Consider the following 25,466-nt stretch of genomic DNA (forward strand, 5'->3'; position numbering starts at 1 on the left):
TCGATGATAAAGAATCGACAAATCGATACTCATCGCGCATCGATATTTCGCCCATCACTCTCACGATGGTACACGAAAATATACTAGATTATACCATTTGGCAACATTGGCGTTGCCAGATAATAGAAACCGTTGGACTAACAGTTCAAAATTATTATTTAAAAATTTAACGGTTGTAGCTGTTCAAAAACAAACGGCTAATAATTTAGCTCAGCTCAAAAATTAAGCACTTGAGTTACAAATCATACACGAATTAATAAGCTATCACACTTTAGCACGGACCTTTAGCCAATGGTCACACTGCAGCCCGTGAAAACAACGGGCAATCATTCGATAACATCAGTTGAAAATCACGCTTGCTATCGATTACTTATTTTTGTTGTATTAAAAAATATTTTTGCGAATTGCCAAAAAAACTGAACTATCCACTGGTTAACTGGTCGAGACCAGCCAAAATCACGAGACACGATCCCACTTAAAAGCCAGACGGGGAGAGTTCAGTTGTGAAGCAGCCAGAAGTAGCGAAAACACTTAGCGGCTTTTCGTGTGACGCCGACTTTGGCTAAGGAGGAAAAGCGATTAAAGCAGGAAGAGCCAGACCAGGCGCCATCGACCCACAGACATGTCGCGCAGCGTGCGGGCGGAGACGCGCAGCCGGGCGAAGGATGACATCAAGCGGGTGATGCAGGCGGTGGACAAGGTGCGCCACTGGGAGAAGAAGTGGGTGACCATCAGCGACACCACCATGAAAATCTACAAATGGGTGCCCATCGCCTCCGCCAGTGAGAAGAAGGCCAAGCTGGAGTCCTCGCCGGGATCGGCTGCTGTCCGGAGACCGCCCCCCGGCTCGGGCGTTACGCCGGTCGGCGGCAGCAAGAGCGATAAGGAGAACTCTCAGAAGGGCACGCCCACGCCGCCGCAGATCACGCCCAGCTACCAGGGACTAACCGCCGAGGACTCTAACACCTGTAAGGATGGCTATGTGCTGGTTCTCTTTAAATAAGTAGTTGGGTTCTATGTCTGCAAGCACTGCGTTAGGAGCCAAAACAAAAAAACAGGATGCAGTATATGGATTTTAGGACCTTTACGAGGTGCCATTAGTCTCATAAGCTTGCGGAGCTGCTATAAAAATTGCTGTCTTTGCATTAGCGATATTGTTTACATTTGGTTTTTGGCTTCAAAGCGTATTTCCTATTCAGCACAATTTATCACTCCAAAGCACATGTTTACTCTGTCTTATTCATGCGATCTCTATCTGTACACAGGTTTCTCCGTCGTGTCCGACAGCCAGGGCGCCGACTTCGTGTCGAGTATGCCCTTCTCTGAGGACTCGAACTCGCAGGGCAGCGATGGACCCGTGAAGCGATTGAAGACGAGCGACTAGCCAAACATTCGCAGGCACAGCGTCTACAGCAGCAGCAGCAACTAACTAAGAGCCCTAGTTAAGTTAGGTTAGCACCGACAGCACCGGACGACGAGAGAGTATCTGCCTCAGCCCAAGACTTAAGCACTTCCCTTACACTAGCAGTTTCTTTACGGCTGTCAGACTGTCCCGCCATAAGCCTCATTTATTTGTCATCAAAGCGGGGGTAGCTGATGGTCGATAGGTCATAGGTCCATAGCATTAAGATCAAATGTGACAACTTATTTATTAGAAAGACATGCGAATCGATTTGAGTACGAACGTAGAATGGATATGTAATTTTGTAATAGCTGCTTAAGATACAAAACAGCCAGTCTGAATGTTGTAAACCGTGTAAAGTTTTTTGACTTTCGATTTCTAGACGTTTTGACAACAACTAGTTTATAACTTAGCGTACTAACATAAAGGCTACTTTTTTTTGTTCACTATAAAACTGGCTTGAAAACAATTGATGTACTCGTTCATAAGTTGATTTTCCTTGTAAATTTCGCTTGTAAACGCTTTTCTACGCATTCAGTGAATGCAACAGACTTGAAATCGAAGCGTTTACAAGCTAAAGCTTATAGTTTGTTAACGAATTGATCAAAGCAAGTCAAACCGAAAACGAATATGAACCCGCGATAGATGCACAAAGATTAACCGAAATCGAAAATTGAACCAGTAAACCTCTTTATAGTACACTTACCAACATAAATGTGACATTAACATTTAACTGCCAGCAGGGCGCGAAAAATATGCAAATGTTCGCTGAAGATTTACTTATTGTTTTTTTTTTACATTTTTTTATGATTTTTCTTTATTGAATGTTTTAGTTTTCTTCATCTTACAATTTTCCCCCCGTATGTATAATAATAAAAAAAAGTTTTATTCTTTCAACAAATAGTTTTTTTTTTCATTTCATTCGTAGTTTTACTCTTATTATGTTCTGGTTTTCTTTTTCGTTATCCATTATGTAGCTTGACATTAAATATACAATTAACTTCACATATAGCGTTGTATATGGCCCGATTGGCGTATACAGCTTTAGTTTCTCTCATCTTTCACTAAAATTTATGCTAAAACACGCTTAAATGAAGGGAAGCACAGATTTTGCACAGAGAACGAAAATGAAAAAAAAAATGCACACACATTTCGACTTTCGAAGAGAAAGATAAATCATAAATCATAATACAATTCATAAATCGATGATATAATTAAAAAATAAAATATTTATATATTTATATATGGTGTGTAAAAAACACGCGCGACAAGTTGCAACTACACACACAAAACGTAATAAAATAGAGAAAAATAGAAAAGCAGATCGGGTTGCGCGAGAACCAAAAAAAAAAAAAAAATAAAAAAACGGGAGAAAGGAAAAGCTACGCTTTTCTTTGTTGCACAGTGTAGGCGGTTGGCGGGGGGAGGGGATTGCACGTATCTTTTGTTTTTGGAATGTATTGCGAATTGGAAATGCGGAAAAGCCCCTGGTATTCTGGATTATTAGCACTTTCCTGTCTGTCCTGTCTGTGTGTGTTTGAATAAATAATTAAATTATAATTATAATTATAATTAATAGATATACATATGTGTGTGTGTGTGGGGAATGGGGAATGCTTGTTTTCTATCCTGGATTTAGCACAAAAGTTTTTGCTCTTTCGCTCGATACATTTAGGTTCACACATATATATATATATATACATACATATATAATTTGTTGTTGTATATTTTTTAGCTCGCTTTTTTTTGTTTGTTATTTTTTAGAAAAATATATAGAAATCCTAGCTGGGAATCGTCCCCTAATTGCCTTGTGTATACATATAGATATTTTGTTTTCCGATTTACATACATATATAGTTAATATTGTCATTTAGCTTTCAAAAAAATATACTTCTTGCCTTAATTTTGTTTCGTTTATCATTTTTGCTTGCTTTTTACAATCCTCCTGTTTTGCGCAAAAGTATCTCGATTAGCAAAAAACATTAGTTTCGCACAAAAATTACAAAAAAACAAAAAAAAGAACAGTGGGCTACAAAAATTGGCTTTACAAAAGTTGCTGTGTTGCTCTCTTAGTGTTTTGTGTACATTTATAGTTTTGTTTTTAGTAATTATTTAATAATAATTGCAACAGTTTTTTTTTTTTTGTTTTTAGTTGGTTTCTCCTGTGGGGGGTTGCATATGTTTATCAATTTTTGGATATGTTTGCTTATTGGCGTCCCCAGTCCCCGAGGACTTGCTACTCCTCCTTCTGCTGATCCTTCTCCTCCTCCTCCTGCATCTTCTCCTCCTGATCGTGTTGCTACTCTCTGTGGGTGGTGTGTGTTTTCTGTTGGGGTCACGGCTAGACCTTGGTGGTGACCTTGCCAGCGGTGGCTACCTGCCAGGATTTGTGATGTTTACTACTAGAACGTCCCTGTCCCTGCTGCTGATGTTGCTGCTGTTGCTGATGCTGCTGCTTCTGATGCTGCTCCCTCCTCTGCTTGACCAGTATGTGTTATGTCTGCAGCGGATAGCTGTTCTCGGGATGCTGCTGCTGCTGATGCTGCCGGCGCTGTTGGCGGCAACTGGCCATCGCAACTGCCGCCGCAACGACAGCCGATTGACGGGCTTGATATCAGCACTCGGACTTATCCTCCTCCACCAGGAACTGCGTGTCCTTGCCGGTGTCCGCCGAAGGATCTAGCTCCCTGGTGCGCAGCTGCAGCTGCGGCGACGCCTTGTGCGTAATGCTGCTGGGCGCGATGATCGCCGAGGCGGGTTCCGTGAACGAACCGCCCGCATGGTGGCCCATGGACTTGACCTTGGCCGACGGCTCGCCGGGCACATCATAAATGCCTATGGGAGAAAGAAAGCGATATACCGATTAGCTACAATCCATGGTATTACTCCGTTAAGCGAAAACTCACCCGAACCATTGCCCATGCCCGGATCGGCGGTGGTGCCCGATTGGACTGCATCGTACATGGGATTGGCAAAGTCGCGCGCCTTGTTCGCGTTCACCGTCTGCAGGTTGTAGCCCTCGATGGGCGCCACATCGCCAGCTCCCGGCGCAGATGCTCCTGGGAAGCCGCTCTCGTTGAACTCCACATTCGAACCGTGACGGAAGGTCACGCTCTGCGACGAGGTCATCGCCGGCATGCGAGCCAGCTTGCCACTGAAAGGATTCGAATGAAAAATGTTGGTAATTAGTATATATGATGCGGATATCCAGGTGATCCTTAGGAGGTACTTACAATGGTCGCTTGCGGATGACATACCAGGCGCCAGCGGCGGCCATCATCACCAGCAGGATGACCATGATGGGCACCACGACGGCGGTGACATTAGCGTCACCATGGCCAAAGGCTCCCATCGTGCTTGTCTCGCAGTGCTCGCCAACGAACTGGGTTCGGCACTCGCACAGCAGTTCACCCTGGGCGTCCTCCTTGCAGAGTCCACCATTCTGGCAGGGGCAGATTCGCGGAGCCGGGCGCGGATGCTCGGCGGCAGCATTGCAGATGACCTCGGCGGTGCTGCGGTGCGAGGGCGGCGGTCCAGAGGCGTCTGGACAGGCACAACGATGGCCGCCCGGCACCAGCAGGCACAGGTGGGAGCAGGTGGAGTTGTCGCACGGATTGGGCAGCGAGGTGTTGTACCGCTTGTCGTGGTACACCTTCAGGCCGGACGGATTGACGATATAGCGATGCAGCACCACCTGCACTCCGCGCCCGAACTTATCCTGGCGCACCAGCTCACCCGTATCGCGGGTCATCCAGAACATGTTCGACTCGAAGAGATCCAGAGACACCGGATGCCTCAGTTGATCGCCCCGCACAATGGCCTTTCGGCGCGAGCCGTCGGCTCTCATCGATTCGATGGCATTCAGCTTGGTGTCCACCCAGTATATGATGTGATCCTGCGAGTAGTCGATGGTCAGGCCGGCGGGATGTCGTATCATCTCGGTGATCAGTGGGCGGCGCTTAGAGCCATCCATCCAGGATACCTCGATTTTGGGAGCTGATCCCGCATCCGACCAGTATATTCTGCCCAGCTGCGGATTCACAGCAATCGAGGTGGGTACCTCGAGTCCAGCATTCACGATCGAGCGACGATAGCGACCATCGGTCTTGGCCACCATGACACGTCCACGCGGCTTCGAGCCCGTCCTGTCCATTTCGGTCCAGTAGAGATTCGAGGCCAGCCAGTCCACAGCCACAGCAGTGGGCTTCGAGCCGCCCTTCATGTTCAGGTCCTGGGCGAATCCGATCTTGGCCCTGCCATCGATGGCATTGACCATGTAGGATCGCTTGATGGTCTTGTCATAGCTATCCGCCCAGAAGACGATCTGTTGCTGCGCATCGTAGTCCAGTGCCTCGATCCTCTTCTCCGCCGCTATCACAGCGAACTCCTCGCTCTTATGCCAATTCAGACCTCTGATCTCCTGACCATTAACAAACAGGAGAATGACATCCTCCTTTTCGGCACGGCATACGCCGCTGGCGCCGTCCGTCAGATGGAATCCTTCGCGACAACTGCACGAGTAGGTGCCATTCAGATTGTGGCATTGGTGGGAGCACGTGTGCTGTCGCGTCAGGCATTCGTCCACGTCGGAGCACTTCTTCTTGTTGTCGGCGGCTATGATGTAGCCCGGATAGCAGGTGCAAATGTATCCACCATCCGTTAGATTGTGGCAATGCTGCTGGCATCCACCCCGATTCGCTTCGGAGCAACTGCTCGTGTGGTGGCATCCTAACTCATCACTAGCATCGCCACAATCGTCGGAGAAATCACACACCTGGGACCGCTCGATGCAATGCTTGTTGGCACACTGGTACTGCGTGTACAGATCGCAGGGCTTCTGTTTGCTGGCACATAGGGTCATGTTGTTCTCATCGCTGCCATCGCCGCAGTTGTCCACGCCATCGCAGATCTGATAGCGGGCCACGCAGCGCTCATTGGAGCACTGGAATCGTCGCAGGGTATCGCAGTTAAAGTCACTGCAAACGCTGGGATCCTCGTCACTGCCATCGCCGCAATCATCGGTGCCGTCGCACAAATCGGACAGCGAAACGCACAGGTTGTTGTTGCACTGGAAACGCGATTCAGGACAATAGCGACCGCCGGGGAATCTGGGCGGACAGCCCACCTCATCGGACATGTCGCGGCAGTCGCGATCGCCATCGCACCGGAAGTAGGAGGCAATACAGTGACCGGAAGCGCACTGGAAGGTGCCATTCTTGCACTGGTATCCCTCGCAGTGCATCTCGTCCGAGTTATCGCCACAGTCGTCCTCGTGGTCACACTGCCAGCGGGATGATATGCACTTGCCATTGCCGCAACGGAACTCCGATTCGGAGCACTCCCGATAGCGTCCTTTGCACACTGCCTCATTCTCGTCACTGGCATCGCCACAATCGTCCGCGAAATCGCACATCCATTGCCTGGAAAGATGATTAGATTAGAATCTGGAATCCGGCTCGAAAGATCATTTCAAGTACTCACTTGGGTATGCATCGGTTGTTGCCGCACTTGAAGTCCGTTTCCGGATTGCACTTGGGACAGTTCTCGGGCAGCTCATCGCTGTTGTCGCGACAATCGTCCTTGCCATCGCAGAACAGCCACTTCGGAATGCAGCGATAGTTGGACTGGCCGGGACACCTCTGCCAGCCGGTGGTGCAGTTCCTTTGACGGCACATATACGCCGGCTCATCGGAGTCGTCGCCACAATCGTTGTCGAAATCGCACATCCACAATTGCGGAATGCAGCGGCCATTCTTGCAGGAGAACTCGGTTTTCGGATCACATGTTCGCTTGACTGAAATTGTGGATATAACAGGATAAAAAATGTCGAAAAATTAAGGAAACATTTAATACGTACAGCAGACGGCTGGATCCTCATCGCTGCCATCCTTGCAGTCGGCATCTCCATCGCAGCGCCAACTATCGAGGATGCATCTGCCGCTGGACTTGCACTTGAAATCGGATAGTGGACAGGGTAGATCGCAATTTTGTTCATCGCTGCGATCGCCACAGTCATCCACTCCATCGCAAATGGTCGCCGATGGTGTGCAGTTGGTGTTCTTGCACTGGAACGTTCCAGCACGGCAGTGTCGAGGAGCGCAGGTAGCGGGCTCATCGGAGCCATCCTTGCAGTCCTTCTCACCGTCGCACTTCCAGAACCATGGGATGCACTTCTCATCTCGTCCGCCACACAAATGCTGTCCGGCCGTACAGTTGGCCACGCAGGTCTTCATGTCTCTGGCCAAATAGAATTGATTGGGACAGGCACACTTGAAGATTGGTGCACCCTCCTCGATATATCCCTCGATGTTCAGATAGGTGGATTCCGGCGGCGGAGCAATCAGGCAGAGATGTGAGCAACCGCCATTGTTTGTGCCACACGGATTGGTGTAGGGCAACTGTCTCAGCGGATGATTGATGTGCAGGTCATACGGTCGATGGGTGGTATTCCTCAGCACCGTATAGTTCGCACCATGGAACTTGTTGGCCCTCACGATCGCCTTTAAATTCCAGTCACTCCAGTAGATGTAGTCGTCGAAGAGACTCAGTGCGAACACATGAGGCACCTTGCTTCCTGAGAGCACCGTATGACGATGTCTGCCCTCCAGATCAGCATATGCTATGTAGTCCAAGTGAGCATCTGCCCAGTAAATTCGATCCGTGAAGTAATCAATGGACAGAGCATTCGGCCAGGCGATGCCATCGTTCCAGTTTAGAATTCTCGAGAAGTTCGAACCATCCATGCCCATTTTGGCAATATAGGCTTGCAGATGCCAGGAGGTGAAGTACAGGTAACCGATACCAGGATGCACGACGATGGCACGCGGATCGACGACGCCACTTCTCAGTGTCTTGCGCTTGCTGCCGTCCAATTCGGAGACATCCAGGTTCTTGGAGTGCCTGTCCAGCCAGTACAGTTTGCGACCCACCCAATCGATGGCGATGCCCTCCAGGCCATGGGAATCGTGCCTGATGACAGCCTCCCTCTCCGGCGGCATCTCGTCATCGGCCTCTCCATACTTCGCTCTGAAGATGGTCTTGGCCGTGACATCACAGAAGTACATGTATTCCTCGCGTATATCGAAGTCGAGAGCCACCACATTCATCAGATCCTGGTGCATAAGATTGTACTGATGTCCATCCACCGACATATTGCGCACATAGTACTTGTTGGTGAAGATCAGCCACGGTGGGATCTTGTCCTTACGCTTGCACGTGTGCTCATCGTTCTGCCTTTCGTAGTAGGTCTCGTCGCACTTGCAGTAGAATCCACCCGGGGTATTGGAACAGTGCTGAGAACAAGCGCCCGGCTGCTCTAGGCACTCATCCACATCCGCACAGGCTTTGCCATCGGCTAGCAGTCTATATGGAATAAATTCGGTATGAGGTATATATTTTTTAAAATCCAATCAAGAAAGGATCTTACTTGTAGCCCTCATTGCAGTCGCAGTAGTAACCTGTCAGCGTGTCCACGCACTTGTGGCCACACTGATTGATCTCCACCTTGGCGCACTCATCCACGTTGCAATGGGCAGGTTCGTCGGACTCGTCGGCACAATCCGGATACTTGTTGCACACCAGATTGTAGTCGATGCACTGACCATTCGTACAGGCGAACTGACCCTGTGGACAGGTTATGTTCTCCTTGGCACAGCCCACCTCATCCGAGTGATCACCGCAGTCGTCTTCGCCATCGCACCGGGATTGATTTCGGATGCACTTGAAGTTCTGGCAGGTGAACTCCTGGGCCGAACAGGTCTTGTACTTGGAGTTACAGAATTTGCCTTCATCGGTACCATCGCCGCAATCGTTGTCATGGTCACAGATCCATCCCTTCAAAATGATATTTGTTAATATTAACATTGGGATATATGTAGGTTCTTTAAGCTCACCTTATTGATGCAACGTCCATTGCCACAGGTGAACATATCCTCGCCACAGGGCTGCTGGGTGGCACAATTGTGCAGAGTAGTATTCTCATCGGCTCCGTCAACGCAATCCGGATCACCATCGCAGATCCATTTTTTGGGTATGCACTGGGCACGCTGCCAGGATTTGTTCTCCACACAAGTGAACTCCGTTTCCTCATCACACTTACGGTCATCTGAGAAAGCAAGTTGTTGATATATAAGATGGGTTATAAGGTTGTTTTATAAGGGACTTAGCCAAGAAACTCACTGCACTGGTGCCGGTTATCCTCGTCACTGTTGTCCAAACAATCGTTGTCGCCATCGCAGATGTAGATCCTTGGTATGCAGTTGCCATTGTCGCAGGTGAACAGATCCCCGAAGCATGTGCGTCCTTCCGATTTGCAGTAATCTGGTGGTTCATCGGCTCCATCGCCACAGTCATCGTCACCATCACAGTACCAGGTAGCTGGAATGCATCGGTGGTTGGGACACCGGAAACTGTTGGTTGGACAAGTTCGTTGGCCACAATGCAGTGGATCCTCGTCGGAGTTGTCACCACAATCGTTGTCGCCATCGCACAACCAATAGGGTTCCACGCAGATGTTGGTCTTCTCGCACTTCAGATGATTCGCCGGACAAGTGGTGTTCATGGGACACCGTTCGTGCGTTTCATCCGATGTGGCATTATCCTTGCAGTCATTCACACCATTGCACACCTGAGCCTGTGGAATACACCGTCCATTGGCGCAAGTGAACTCACCATCCACACATGGTGGATAGACGCAGCCCAGCTCATCGGAACCATCCTTGCAGTCGTTCTCGTGATCACACTTCCACGACTTAAAGATGCAGCGTCCGTTGTTGCAGCGGAACTCGTTGGGGGAGCAGGAGTGATAGGCACAATAGTTGGGATCCTCGTCGGAGTTGTCGCCACAGTCGTCGTCGCCATCGCAGGACCACATTCTCGAAATGCATCTGCCGTTCTTGCAGTAGAATTTGCTGGCCTCGCAAGTATTGTTTCGCGGGGCACACATCCTTCCCTCGTTCACCACCTTGGTGCTATCGTCGCACTTGCACTCGGCCTTGCCATTCGGGGCAGGATGACAGCTCTGGGCACATCCGCCGTTGTTGATCCTGCACGGATTCACATTGCACTTTTGGCGATCGGAACTGTAGATGCGAATATCTCGCGGAGAATCCTCCAATCGCTTCACCATCTCCACCATGTTGGCTCCAGTGTGCTTCTCAGCCCTATAGACACCTCTCAGCTGAAGATCCGTCCAGTAGATGTAGTTCCTGAACACGGTTATGGCGAACGGATAAATGGTGGCTGCCACCAGAAGCTCTCGATTCTGACCGTCCAGATCGGATCTCTCGATCTTCTCTCTCACCGCATCCGTCCAGTATAGGCGTCTCTCATCATAATCGATAGCCAAGCCACTTGGCTGCGAAAGATCCTTGTCGACAATGGCTCTCTTCAGGGAACCCGCCATGGTGGTGCGGAAAATCTTGCCAGACGTACCGAACCTGCCCCAATCCGTAAAGAATAGCGTGCCATTGCAGGGATCGAGGACAATAGCTCGCGGTCTTTCAACGCGGGCAATCATAACCAGTTCGCTACCATCCAAATTCATGGCATAGATCGAGTTGTTCGAGCTATCAGTCCAGTAGATTTTCTGCTGGGTCCAATCGTAGGCAATGCCCTCGGGATTAATGCCCTTGTTCAGGACCACAGTGATGTCATCGTGCCCCGGCTTATTCGCCTTGGTGTACGCAATCTTGGCCCACGGACGGATTTGGGTATACAGCATTCGGTTGTGGGCAAAATCAAAGTCCAGACCCACGACATTTGTGAGATTTGTCAGTGGAGTGAAGGGAACTTCCGTGGAATGGGGATCAAGATTGACAGCTCGAATTTCAGTTCTTGTGGCGAAGACTAGGTACTCGTTGACCACCTCACACTTTCTTTCATCGGCGCTCAGTTTTCCAGTGGCACATTCGCAACGGAAATTCCTTCCTCCTGAGGTACCGGAGGCTCCGCCATCCGGTGGGAAACTGAAACACAACTGATCACAGCCACCGTTTCCTAAATGCGCACATGGATTTGTATCGTCCTGCGGCTGATTGTTGATGTTGTATATGGCGATGTCCCTAAGCTTTTCCAGATTCGTTCTCACGCTGGTGGCAGTTTCATTGGCACTATGCTTGGAGGCCTTGAACACGGTCATCAGATTCCTATCCACCCAGTAGACATCGTTCAGATAGACAGCAATGCCCATGGGGTTGGGCAGATCTCTGCGGATTATCTTGCGATTGGCGCCATTATACGAAATCTTCTGAATGGTGTCCAGTTTCGAGTCCACCCAGTAGATGTCATGGGTCTGCATGTCAATGGTTAGATCGCGAGGCAACGAAATGCCCGATGTCACCAGTGGTGTCCATTTGCTGCCATCCAAGAGGGCTTTTCCAATCCTAGGATGCTGGCCATAGTCGATCCAATAGAGTAGCCTCTTAATGGGATTCACGGCCAGTTCACGTGGTGCATCTGTGGTTGTCTTCACCAACACTTTCCTATTGCTACCATCCAGCCAGCAAACTTCCACATAATTCTCATGGGGATAGACGTTGGTGAAGTACATATTGCCGGCCACCCAATCGATGGTCAAACCCCTGATGCCATTACTGCCGATGCCATCCTTGACCACATGCTGCAGATCGGTGCCATTGGGTCGCGATCTGAAAATGCCATTCCAGTAGCCACGATTGTACTCCGCCCAGTAGATCCATTGCTCGCGATACATCACATCCACATGGAGAATGTGGTGGCCAGGTCCGCTTATCGGTACCATCGCCTCGGAGCTATCGCTCAAGCTATAGCCCCTGATCATGTCCAGTTGGGAGACCACGGCAAAGATCTTATACGCCACGCAGTTGATCTCGTTTTCCTTTCTGTATCCAATGCCGCAGGCACACGTTCTGGTTGCACCAGGTCCGGGAATGCAAAGGTGCTTGCAGCCACCGTTGTTCGTCTGGCAGGGATGTTGCATCAGGGCGCGCTTCTTGTAGATCATCATCGACCGCAGATCGGACTCGTTGTCGACAATGGTCTTGGGATTATCACCGTGCGGCAGATCAATCCTCACAATACGCTCGTACAACGGATCCAGGTAGTAAAGCCTATGGTCTAGGATGCCCAAGCTCCTGGGCTTGGCCATCGGATGCGAGTCCTTCATCAAGATCAGTGTATGATCGTCACCATTGTAGTCCATGACACCGATCACCGCTGGATTGCTAGCACTGTAGTACACCATTTTCTTCTCCGTGTCCACGGCCAACGATTCGGGATGGGCAAACTCCTGGAAGACTACAATGGGATTCTGTCCATTCATATCAACTCTGCCAATTTTAATGGGCACTTCCAGAACTCCTTCGTCGATCCAGAAGAGCTTACCTTCGGTGGGATCTAGTGCAATTTGTTTGGGCCGCGACACGGAGTTGGGATAACCATCGTTGGCCAGGATTATGGTGCGATACTTTTGCTTGCCATCCACGCGCACGGCTTCAATGTTGCTGGCCACCCGGTTGCCAATGTAAAGATTTCTGCCCAGCCAATCGAATGCAATGGTGTAGGGTGCACCCACAATTCCATTTTCGATACCCAGGAAGAGTGTCTTATTGCCACCACCATAGGGTGTCGTATAGATGGTGCAGTTCTCATCATCATCCTCCCTGCCCTGCACCCAGTAGAGCGTCTCTCCTTTGCGATCAAAGTCCAAGCCCGTGCTGCTTTCGATTCCAATAACTGGGGCCAGAGCTCCGGCTCTCGCATCGCCACCATTCAAAGGAAGATCCACAATTTGTGTACCCTTGACGACCATGAGGAAGGGATTCTCCTCCTCGATGCAACGACCTTCGCTCAGGAGCTTAAAGCCCGGCCTGCACTTACAGGAGTAACCCTCCGGGGCACTGGGACTCAGCAGACACAAGTGCTGGCAGCGTGATCCGGCGCAGGGATTCGGAGTCATGGGCTGCAGGGAAGCGTGATGAACGTGGATGGACAAGGGTTGACTTATCAGGTGGGAAACGACGGTCTGATTCTTGCCACGGAACTTATTGGCGGACAACACTCGATTCAATTGCCTGTCGGTCCAGTAGAGCGTATCCTCGAACAAGGACAACGAGTGAGGATGCAGCAGATAGTGACTACTGGCCAGGACTTGCTGTCTACCGGTGCCGTTGTAGTAGCAGAAATCAATAAAGTCCAGCTTGGAGTCGGCAAAGTAAACCCTCTTTGTTGCTATATCCAAAGTTAAGCCATTGGGCCAGTAGATCTTGGTATTGATGATCGTTTTTCTCATAGTACCATCCATGCCAATTCTCTCCACTCTTGGGTTCTCTCCCCAGTCAGTCCAGAAGATCCATCTTGCTCCGGGACTGGGATCGATGCACATGCCTCTTGGTTGGGTGATGTTTTCCCTGACCAAAACCAGACGATTGGAACCGTTCTCCGCGGACACTTCGATGGTGTTCAGTTTGCTGTCCAGCCAGTAGAGATTCTGGGCAATCCAATCATAGGCCAGGCCCTCGACCAAGTCTAGGCCCGTGTTAATGATTTCCTGTGGCTCCATACCGCGATCTAATCGGGAGATCTTCTTTAGTTTCATGTCGCTCCAGAAAATAGTGCCTGTGTGCATATTGGAAGCAGTGGCCACCACATTTTCCACTATGATGGGCACCCTCTCGAGTCCCTGTTCCTTGAGATCTGCCACAAGAATGGAGTGACGATTTGAGATGATTAGGAAGGCGGCGGTGTGGTTTACTGCCTTGCAAGTGTGCTTATTCGGCTCGAGAACATAGCCATCTGTGCAGGAGCAGAAGTAGGAGCCCTTGGTGTTGGTACATTGCTGAGAGCAGAGACCCGGTGGATCGCACTCGTTGCTATCTATGCAGGTGTAGCCATCTTCGCCGATCTCCGAACCAGGTGGACACACACACAACGCACCGTTGGGGGTCTTCTGACAGAAGCTAGAGCACTGACCCGCCTGATGTTCGCACTCGGCCAAATCGCAGCCCTCACCCTCATCCGAACCATTGGGACAATCGGGCGTATCATCACAGACAGATGTGATGTTCACGCATCTCTCGGAAACGCCAGGACACTGCCACTGACCATGGGGACACTTGAACGGGGGTGGGACACATGCGTGTTCAGCTCCCTCATCCGAATTATCACCGCAATCGTCCTTGCCATCGCATATGTATGCCTTAAATACACAGTTCGTGTTGTTGCACTTGAAGAAGTTCTGGGCACAGGTGATCTGACCACAATCCTGCTCATCCGAATGATCTGAACAATCATTGGAGCCATCACAGTGCCAGGCGATGGGAATACAGAAGCCAGTGGACTTGCAACGGAAGTGCTTCTCCAGGTTACACTGATTTGGTCCCATGGAAGGACAGCCCACCTCATCGGAGCCATCATTACAGTCCGGTATGCCATCACATTTGTAGGACTCCTCTACACATTGCCTTAGATCCGCGCATTTGAATTGATTCGCCAGACAGGATATCGGTGGACAATCCTTCTCGTCCTGTTTGTCAAAGCAATCATCGTCGCCGTCACAAACCCAACTCTGTGGAATACAGTGACCCGTTCGCGGGCACGTGAACTGGAAATAGGCGCAGGTCTTTTCGGCACAGAAGTCACCCTCATCACTGCTATCCCCACAATCGTTCTCGCTATCGCATTTCCACATATTGGGAATACAGCGTCCATTGGCACAGGCAAACTGGGACGTTCCACAGGTCACATTGCCGCACTCCTGCTCATCGGAGTTGTCACCGCAATCGTTCTCCTGGTCACAACGGAAGTTCTGCGGAATACAGCGACCCGATCGACACTGGAACTCGTTGGATCCGCAAGTGGGCTCTTTAAATGAAGAGAAAAGAGAAACATGGTATTATAGTGGGAAGTTCCAGGACTTGATCGTACTTGATCCTAGTACTTACTTGTGCAGTTCTGCTCCTCATCACTGTTATCCAGACAGTCATCATCACCGTCGCATAGCCACGACTTGGGAATACACCTCTGATTGTTGCACGTAAAGTCCCATGAGTTCGGGCAGGGTTGCACTGGTGGCTCGGCACTGGGATCGGGAATGCAGCTCACCTGGTCGTCGGCCAATCGTTCGCCATAGGGACACGAGCAGCGCGACTGTAGGCGACCGAACGAGGGCGACGAAGTGGTCACCCCATCGGTACCATTTGATGCTCCGATGGGAACAGCGAAACAGATCTTCTGGCAGCCACCATTGTTCCTGTGACAAGGTTGCGTGTCCGCGATCCTCTGGACCTCATGACTGTACACCTTAACGCCGTACAGTCTATTGGTCTGCGGCTCTCTGACCATCATCTCCTCCTGCTCGCCCGTAAGCTTGTGCAAACGTATAATGGCATCCAGGCGCCAGTCCGTGATATACATCCAATCGTTGTGAATGACAATGGAGAACGGATGTCGCACCAGTCGTGAGTTCACCGTCTTAATATCCGTGCCATCCAGGTTGGCATGCTGAACGTGATCCAATAGAGCATCGCACCAGTAGACACGATCCTCCTTGAAGTCGATGGATAGTCCATTTGGCCAGCCGAGGGTTACATTTTTGAACACCAACAAACCACTACCATCTGTGTTTGCTCTGGTGATATTCGCAGGACGGTCCCATTCGGAGAAGAAGATGAAACCACGATTGGGATGGACCACAATGGCCCTGGGACGTTTCAGGTTTTTCAGTAGGGTTCTTCTGTGTGTCACATTTCGGGTGGATAGGACGTTCAAGGTGCCCTTGCGCGAATCGATGTAGTACAGATTCTTGGAGGCCCAATCGACGGCCAGTCCCTCAACGCCTTCATTCTGAGAGGCCAAGACGATCTCCCGGCCAGTTCCGTTTCGGTGCACCCTGTAGATCACATCCTGCAGCACATCCGAGTAGTAGATGAACTCATCGCGTGCATCGAAATCCAGACCGACGAAACGAGCACGCCTCGAAACCACCGGCATGATGGCATCACTAAATCCTTCAATTACCGGTTCCAATACCTTTCCCTTGATGAATCTCTGCTGCGAGTACATGAGGAATTCACTGACTGGCTTGCATAGTTTCAGATCCGTTTCCAGCTGGTAGCCCGTGGAGCAGGCACAACGGAATCCCAGGCCAGTGGGTGCTCCCTTTACGGCGGTCACAATGCACATGTGATTGCAGCCACCGTTGTTGTTGCCACAGGGATTCGATACTCTGGGCTGGCTGAGCGCATGAACAGCAATGATGCCCTTCGGCTCCCTGATGTCCTTGGCCTTGTACGTAACCTGAATGGAGGTGGGACCCTCGAACTTGTCCACCGACATGATGCCCTGCTTGGTGGCATCCGTCCAGTAGATACGATTCTCGAACAGAGCCAATCGCGAGGGACTCGGAACCTGTTGACCCCTGAGCACCATCACCCGATGAGCACCCTCATAGTCCACGGATTCAATGTAGTCCAGCAGGGAGTCGCACCAGAAGACACGCTTGCTGATAATGTCCACCGTCACACCGCTGGCCTTGTAGGCCGCCTCCGAGACAATCGATCTGGCATGTGTGCCATCCATATGGGCACGGAGCACCTGACCGCCATCCGCAACGAACATTAGACCAGCCGTGGGATCCAGTGCCAGATCGGCGGGTGAGGTGAGATTAGAGCCCAGAACAACCGCATGCCATTGACCACTCAGCTCGAAGACATCGATCTTCTGACCCACCAAATCCGCCACATATATCTTATCGCCCACCCAGTCGACGGCCAGAGCGACGGGCGCCCAGGTGCCGGGAAGGGTCTGATCGAAGGGCGAGACGGCCTTGTTCTGCGCATCCAGCGGCAGTGATTGAACCTTCCTCGTCTTGATGTCCGACCAGTACAGTGTGTTCCGGGCATAATGGAAGGTCACACCCGCCGCGGCAGTTGCATTGGCCAAAATCTTGGGCTCACTGCCATGCGGCAGCATTCGCATGATGGCACGATCGTGGGCGAATATCAGTTGCAAGTTATTCGCATCCGGAGCTATGCACTTGGAGTCGTTGATGAGCGTGTAGCCCTGGGCGCATTGGCATGTATACGATCCCAGTGTGTTGGTGCACAGCTGGTCGCAGTGACCCCATTCCGCGCACTCGTCCAGGTCGACACAGGTCCGGTTGTCAGGAGCCAGCGATTGGCCCGGCTTACAGTAGCACACTCCACCCGTCAGCGAGGGTCCGCATTTGAACTCACAGCTCAGGGCGGGGCATGAGGCAATAGCTGGAGATGGGCGAAAAAATGGATATCGTGGGTCAGGTAATGCAAATATGTACATTAATGTGTGTGTAAACAGGAAAATTGTTCTTTTTTTAAGGGTTAATTAACATAAAGTGGCTAAAAATGGTCATATCAATAAATATATAACTGTTTCAAGCAGCTAATTACCCATACTAACGACCCCTATCACTTTTTGGCGGATTTTGGGAACTTAAATTTTGAGCAAGATTTTCCATTTTTTAACATCGTCAAAACTTGCAAAAAATGGCCAAAAAATTAATTTTAAATTTTTGAACACAATTTGATTGGAAATTTTATTACGAGCTCAACGAGATATGACATTCTATATTCAGGCAATTATTTTTAAAGTTATGGCAAAAAAACTGATTATTTGAAGACCGAAATTCGGAAAAACGGATTTTGGGAAAAAGTTGATATTTACAACCGGAATTTTCGTCATAACTTGGCTAAAAATTCTCATATAGATGTAAGAATAACAGTTTTGAGCAGCTAATTACCAGTACTAACGATCCCTATCACTTTTTGAAGTTTTTAGGAAAATTAATTTTTGGGTAAATTTTCGCATTTTTTGTAAGGGGTAACATCATCAAAATTTGCAAAAAATGGCAAAAAAATTTAATTTAAATTTTTGAACACAGTTCGATTGGAAATTTTATTACGAGCTCAACGAGGTATGACTTTTCATATTCAGACAATTATTTTTCAAGTTGTTGCAAAAAAACTGATTTTTTGACGTCTGAAATTCGGAAAAACGTCTTTTGCAAAAAATTTGTAATTTAGAAGGGGTATTTTCACCATAACTTGGCTAAAAATCGTCGTATTTTTAAGTTAATTTTTGCATTTTTCCAAATGGTTAATTTGCAAAAATTGGCAAAGAAATAAAGTTGCAAAATTCGGACCCAAATCGATTTGGAATTCGATTGCGAGTTCGACGAGTTATGCCATTCCATATTTGGACCATTATTTCACATGGCTTGCTCAAAAAAAAAAAACGGTGGTAAGCAGTAATGTTGTAGAAGATTTGGATGGAAACTACATGGATACTCACAGCAGTTGGTCTCCTCATCGCTTCCATCCTCGCAGTCCCGCTTGCCGTCGCAGAGTTGCGACTTCAGGATGCACTTGGGCGTGCCGCTGGCGCCGCCACGTGGACAGAGGTGCTTGTTGTCCGGACAGGCGATGGCCGTGCAGTTGGCCTCGTCGCTCTTGTCGGCGCAGTCGTGGTAGCCATCGCAATGAAAGTTGTACGGTATGCACAGTGCGTTCGTGCAACGGAACTGGGCGTGGTGGCATGGCGGGAAGTCTAAAGTAAACATGGCAAGTAAATAAGTATAAGAGTATGTATAAATAATCTAGTAAAAAAAAAAAGGAACGTGGATTTCTATCATTGCGATTACTTACTGCATCCCTGCTCGTCAGAGTTGTCGCCACAATCATCGCGGTGATTGCACTTCAGGGCGGCGTCGATGCACTTGAGTCCGTTGGCACAGCGGAACTGGTCGAGGCGACAGGCTACGCCACTGCAGCCGACCTCATCCCGCCCGGTGCGGCAGTCCAAGTAGCCGTCGCAGCGCTTCTCCTTGGGCACACAGGGTCCGGTGAGGCGGGCGCCCTCCGCCGGTGCTCCAGTGGGCGTGTTGCAAAACAAGTCCGTGTGCTGGCACTTGCGGTACGCTAGATAAGATCAAGACAATTACAAAATTAATTAATTCATCATACATGAAATTAGCATACATTTTATATTCAAAGAAGTGTTGGAATATTTCCTTAAGATTAAATGCCATATTACCTATTATTACCTATTACTACCTATTACTACCTATTACTACTTTAATTATATAAATATTCGGCGACCTGCTGTTACGAATTTCTGTCAAGTTAATGCCCAAAGTTAATAATCTGTACATGACTGCACTCAATTATGGCTCATTTTGTGCACCTCTATTGTGATTAATTGCATTTGCATTGAGTGTACGGCTCGGGACCGATCCATAGATGTTTTGCAGGCGGCTACTGAATGGCTCAGTGGGGTTTCCCTGAATGCTCGACCCCTATTGTCCAAGACAGAAACCGGTTCTCGGCTCATCAACCATTCACTATTTTAATGGGTAGACGACGGAGGTGGTCCTTAAAAATGGCAGGCCAAAACTATTTGTGCTGCCAAAGACATTAAATTTTGATGCCAGACATTGCGGGCGGAGTGCTGGCTTTCGGGGTTTTGGGGTTTTGGGGCTTCGGGCTGGGCACGCATGGCGTATACATAATGCATGGTCGCTGTACCAGTGCCGGGCGTGATTGTCTGTCCGCTTGACTCGTCCGTCCAACCGTCCGTTTATCTGTCCGTCCGTTTGTCCGCCCGTCCATCTGCCCCGGATTGTGCACTTGAGTTGTGTGTGTGTCGGCAGGCAAAAGTGCTATAAATTATCGAGTAGTTGGTTGCAGAGTCCCCCACCCCGAAAGCCATACAAAAATGGAACGCTTACGGCAGGAAGAAGGGTACCAAGAATACCCAGTACTTGTAAAAACTGGGTATAAAAACTAATTGAAATGTATGTATGTAGCTTTAAGCATAAGTTCGATAAATTAATTATTCATAATTAAACTGTATATTCCAATATTTATTTTGTTCTATTTAATAACTTATTTTCGCTGTAATATCTGAGTAACCCATCCCCTTTCCAAATATGAATATACAGGGTATCGGTAGGAAACGGAGGGTGTGTGTCTGTCAAGGGTTCCGTTAACAAGAAAGAGGTAGCAGGCAAAGTCGTGCATTTGAATGACTAAATTAGAGCAACTGCTGGCGAATCGGAGCTTTAAGATGATATATGTCCCTTTGACGGGGACATATGTCCACGGACATTAGGATGAACTTGTGGCATGCAAAAAATATTGTATAATACACCAGCTAGATACACACAGATGTAGAAAGTTAGGGTATCTTGAGGAAGCTATTATTAATAATATTAAATAAATTAAAAAATTAAATTGCCAAACAGCAAGGATATAAATAAAGTCGTGCTTAAGTAATTACAAAGCCATGCCCCATGTACAATAAAGTTTTTAGTTTATACTTTGCCCGCCGGGACATTTCCACTGTGCTTGCATCTGGGCTTCGCCTTAATCCTGGCCAGCGTTGCGGACACCCCGTTGATCTATGCCTGCTCCCCAGCTCTGGACATCATAAACTTGGCAACGAGTATTTTATGCATGTCTCCCGCTTCTTAAGCCGCATTCCCTGGCCAGGATTCGCTTCATGCCCATGCCCATGCCCATGCCAATGGCCATCCACTCAGCTCATTCCCAATCCCCTCGATTAACTCCCGGAACATTTGCGTGGAACTGGGGGCCATCGGAGGAACCCCAACAGGACCCCGACGGGAGCATCCGAGTGTGGCAGGGCAAACTTAATTAGTGCAAGTTAAACAAGCCAAGTTGTATAAATATTCCCCGACAGCGCAAAACTTTCTCCAGGCAAAACAATGGAATGCGTATCCTGCGCTGCGTCTGTGTAAGTGTCCCTGTCTGTGTGTGTCCTGAATGTGCAAGTGTGTGAGTGCAGGTACGAGCAGTGCAGAAAAAAAATTATATACATATACATTAAACAAACATTTAACAGGTGTGTGTGTGTGTGAGGAACTAAGTTGACTTTAAATATTTTTAAACACAATTATGGATTTTTGTCGTCAATCAAATTAAGCATTTTCCAATTGATTAAAATTAAACTAAATTAAAACGTAATATATTTTTCACAATTTAAGATAATCTATAGAAATATGCATTGAATTACTTTGAAATGCAAAATATCAAGTATACGCCACATTGGACGCTCTATAAATTATAATTTGTGACTGCCTCGTGTATTTAACTTAAATAATTATACACTTTTATTTGTTATTGTGTAACTATCTATTTTGCTGGCTCCCTGCTTTTTCTATTGACAAAGTGGAGCAGCGGAAGGAAAACTTTGTACACCTCCGACTCCAGTGATCATAAAAATGTGTCACGCACTCGGGGCAGCCACATAAAACCCGACACACCGCCCTCCCTCCATGTACCCACCCTTCTGTTAGCTATTTCTCCCCGACTTTGTGGCATTTATGTGTTTTAGTTAATACAATTTGTGGGCGTGGCCTGGCCTGGCCAAATGATTTACGCCACGCAATTTGTTACAAATTCGTTAGCTGCACTTTTGCATTGCATTAAAGCCAAATCATAATGACAAACGAGGGGCGTGGCTAGTTGTGCAACTTTGCAATGCAATCAAAATGGAAGCCAGAAAAGTTTTTATTTTATAAAAACTATTTGTAGAGTTCAACCGTATTTTATCGTGAATTTTTCTTAATTTTTTACCCACTTAATTTTCGTTTTTTATTTTTTTTTTTTATTTAGAACTTTCTTCCGTTTTGGCTGCAAAACTTTTGGCCCTAAGGTTTAACCAAAAAGCAGGGTTTTTTTTTCCTGCATTTACAAACAACAAATACACCCACTGCTGCCACTCGCTCTCTCTCTCTCTCTCTCTCTCTCTCTCTCTTATTTATTTCTTTTTTGTAAGCCAAACACTTTCTAATTGGGTTCTCTGGTTCTTTCGCTTGCTGTTTTCTCAGCATTAACTTTTATTGCAAGCCAAGACTTTTATGCGTGTACTAAGGCCAAGAGGGTTTTTTCCGTGGGTCGGCGGGTTGGCGGGGTGTTTCTGAAGGGCTGTGTAATTACGCGCGACAAGTGCCACGCCTCCAGAACGAACTACCGCCCCTCAGTCGCGTCACGTTTAGCTGCAGTCAAATAAACGTCAGCTGCAATCGTCGCCACTCAGAGAAAGTTGGAGAAATGGGGGTGTAGGGTAGTGGGGGTGAAAGTGGAGAAGGGGGTGCAGAAAGGGGGTGGGGGGGGTCTTGGTTGCGAACGATGACAGTTTATGAGACAGTTAACAGTGCTGAAAACTTGGCTTTTCCACCGCCAAAATTGGATAACCATAGAGGTCAGCTTGAGGGCAACGAAACGGGGTTAAAAAACTACAAAAAATAATAATAGAATTATGCTTTAAAGTCAAATATACTCTATTTAATAAATCAGTGTTTACGTAGTAACGTCGGGTAAATAAATTAATCAGCTTGGCAAATTGAAACTTGGCAGATAACTTTAGACATTTCTACTGATTTGCGAATATAATAAATATTGGTTATTTACCTATTATTTCTATATACTATATGATAGGTAAAGCAAGTAGATTTCCCAACTTGATTCAGCTTTTTATTTGTTTCATCACTGGATGGGGCACTCAACTGAAAAGAAGGTGACTATAACCTCTAAGTTCTGCGGACAGGTACTAAAAGGGGTGTTGTTTTTCCTGGTGCTGGGAAAACTCGAAGGCTTCGGGTAACGACAATTTAAGCTCTTCGCTCTTCCAGGTTTTACGCACTTTTTTACGCAGCAGTATCTGCCTCATTAGATGCTGCCTGCAATTAAAAGCGAAATGCGTAATGTCCGCCTGGAAATTTTGCCGTAACCTCATCCCACATCACTCTGTCGTTTTTTAGCCGTAAACGAGTGCGAGTACTTCAGCCTCTATTTATGCTTCAGTTTCAGCTTGTTGACTTGCGACCGCAACGTCGGCGAAACGGAAGCGAAAATAATCGGGCGGAAGTGGGCGAAAGTGGGCGAAAGTTGGCGAAAGTGGGCGCGGTGGGTGGGCTGTTAGACAAGGTAACTTTGCAGCAGATGTCTGCTGTTTGTTCTCACAGTTATTAGTTGCGTTGGCGGTGGTCTTATGTAAACAAATCTTAAATTATAATTACACCCAGAAAAAATAAAGTAGTTTATATATAGTTTGTACAAGGTAATTTCAAATTATCTAGCTAATGTTTTATGATTTCAATATTGTTTTTTAACGTGTTTTCACAATGAACTAAGCGAGTGCTCACAAAATTCAGCTGTTGACTTAATCTAAAGCCGAAAAATTCTAATTCGCAGGCAAACAATCTGTTTTGGGTGACAACCACATCCTCTGATTTTAATTGCAAACATCTGGGAATGTATGTATATATCCATATATATATATATATATATGAAATGTTCATTGCTATGACTACGCTGACTCCCCAGATACCCCAGTGTGTGGACTATCTACATGACTAAGACCCCATCTTGCCACATCCACATCCACATCCTCATCCACATCCACATCCACATCCATCTCCCTGCTCGCACAACACCTGAAGTAATTAAATAGTTGAAATAAGCCCGCTCTAATATTTATATGCCATAAATTAAGCAAACAAAGGCGAACGAAGGCAAACAAACACAGATACGCACACACCCACGTGCTTTGCTAGTTTAAGGCGAAGGGGGCGTGGCCCATGGGCGTTGGGAAAAGGGAAAGCGGAAAGGGAAAAGGGAAAATGGAGCTACTGTCACCCTGACTGAAGAAGACGACGCGTTGACACGTACGCAAAATAAATTTGTTAAGAACGCAATAAGAGTGAACATTTTGTCGCCATTTAAGCGCGATAAATTATTGTGCAACAAAGTGCGACAAGGACAGCAGCATGGGCCGGGAAAAGAGACAGAGACAGCGAACGGAAAGAGAGAGGGAGAGGGAATGCACTCGTATTACGGCAACGTCTTATTAAATTAAAATGAAATTTAAACTTGATCTTGTGCCGGCACAACTTTCTGCGCCAGAAAGGAGCGACTACCAACCGAGCTTTTCTACTTTTCGGCATCAGAGTTGTGAATAGTATCTATAAAATAGCTAAAAAAAAAATGGTAAATATACTAATCATAATATTGTTTTTATAATCGATATAGGCAAAATAGAAAAAATTCATTTCAGCAGTACACTTTCACATAGTAAAGTAATAAACAAATATATTATTTAAAATGTTTTTGGTAAAATAGTTGAATAGCCAACTGGATCAGAGCCATTTTGAGCGGACAAATTGGCCTTCTAGTTCGGCTTAGATGTGCGAGCGAGGCGGCATGCGGCTGTGGGAAAGAGATGGCGCACGCAGGACAAAGTTGTGAGGGCGTTTGTCTAGCCGCTTTCCACATTTTCCCCCGCGCTTTTCACGAAGCGGGAGTCGTCAAAGCTGCCAACTGAAGTTGCACAAAAGGATGCCGGAAAAGCGAGAGGCGGGAAAAGCGGAAAAGAGGAAAAGCGGGACACTTGGAAATTGGTCGCCTCAAAGATATTTAAATATTTGTTTGCCTGTCGCTGCGACTACAGTATGTGTGTGCGCGAATGTCGGTGTGTGCGGGTGCATAAATCTTAAATAACAAGCAATAAATGCTCTACAAGTCTTGGGCACTTTTCGGCGATTTGCATGGACATGCTGCCATCCCGCTCCCGTTCCCACTATGCCCCCCACTTGGTCTACGTCTCTTTCTCCCAGGACATGACTCCCTTTCTTTGGATTCTCACTCGGCAAACTTTTAATCAAAATGTGCGGCTCACAGTCTGCTGGCTGAATGCACTTGAACTTTATGCCAAAAGGAAAGGAAAGTCCGGAGAAAATCTACAATCCATGGTGGCGGGAAAGAGAGGGTCCGATAAGTCGGCGAAAGAGAGGGGTGCCGTACACGGCTATCCGCCATACAAAGTCCAACCGAGCGAAAGCTGTTGAAAATGCATTAAATTCTTTGCTCAACGAGCAGACAACAGACTTTCGAGTTGAGGTGCTGAAAAAGTGGGCTAGTGATGGGTTTGTGGATTACTAAAGCCCCCGGCGTTATAAATATAATCCCAAAAAATGCCAAAGGGCCAGGATTTATTGGTGGCAATATGGTATTAGGAAAGATGTACATAT

The 25,466-nt window shown here is 47.8% G+C and overlaps 2 protein-coding genes across 5 annotated transcripts in view; one reads left to right on the forward strand and one right to left on the reverse strand.

Moving 5' to 3' along the window:
- The first annotated feature begins 336 nt into the window (after positions 1–336).
- On the forward strand, positions 337–2,297 carry BCL7-like. The gene is made up of 2 exons (NM_132334.4): positions 337–968; positions 1,266–2,297. The coding sequence occupies exons 1-2, from the start codon at positions 623–625 to the stop codon at positions 1,382–1,384; spliced, it is 465 nt and encodes a 154-aa protein (NP_572562.1). The 5' UTR covers positions 337–622; the 3' UTR covers positions 1,385–2,297.
- mgl (Megalin) overlaps positions 2,199–25,466 on the reverse strand; it is a 141,634-nt gene continuing 118,366 nt past the window's right edge. For 3 of the 4 annotated variants that reach the window (NM_001103454.3, NM_132335.3, NM_001298125.1), the window contains exons 5-15: positions 19,060–19,332; positions 18,707–18,961; positions 15,322–17,640; positions 9,581–15,241; positions 9,295–9,506; positions 8,829–9,235; positions 7,260–8,764; positions 6,884–7,196; positions 4,636–6,822; positions 4,309–4,556; positions 3,553–4,237 (exon numbers count right to left, since the gene is read on the reverse strand). In NM_001103454.3, coding sequence (NP_001096924.2) covers positions 4,017–4,237; positions 4,309–4,556; positions 4,636–6,822; positions 6,884–7,196; positions 7,260–8,764; positions 8,829–9,235; positions 9,295–9,506; positions 9,581–15,241; positions 15,322–17,640; positions 18,707–18,961; positions 19,060–19,332 — 13,601 coding nt within the window. In that variant the 3' untranslated portion in view covers positions 3,553–4,016. Of the gene's footprint in view, positions 4,238–4,308; positions 4,557–4,635; positions 6,823–6,883; positions 7,197–7,259; positions 8,765–8,828; positions 9,236–9,294; positions 9,507–9,580; positions 15,242–15,321; positions 17,641–18,706; positions 18,962–19,059; positions 19,333–25,466 lie in introns of all 4 variants that reach the window. The other variant, NM_001298124.1, reaches the window with a different exon arrangement.

Source organism: Drosophila melanogaster, chromosome X, assembly GCF_000001215.4.
Source record: "Drosophila melanogaster chromosome X".
In the NCBI taxonomy this organism is placed as follows: domain Eukaryota; kingdom Metazoa; phylum Arthropoda; class Insecta; order Diptera; family Drosophilidae; genus Drosophila; species Drosophila melanogaster.

Coding starts and splice junctions, on each gene's coding strand:
- BCL7-like (NM_132334.4), top strand. CDS start 623: ATGTCGCGCAGCGTGCGGGCGGAGACGCGCAGCCGGGCGAAGGATGAC. Junction 969..1,265: donor CGCCGAGGACTCTAACACCT/GTAAGGATGGCT, acceptor ATCTGTACACAG/GTTTCTCCGTCGTGTCCGAC.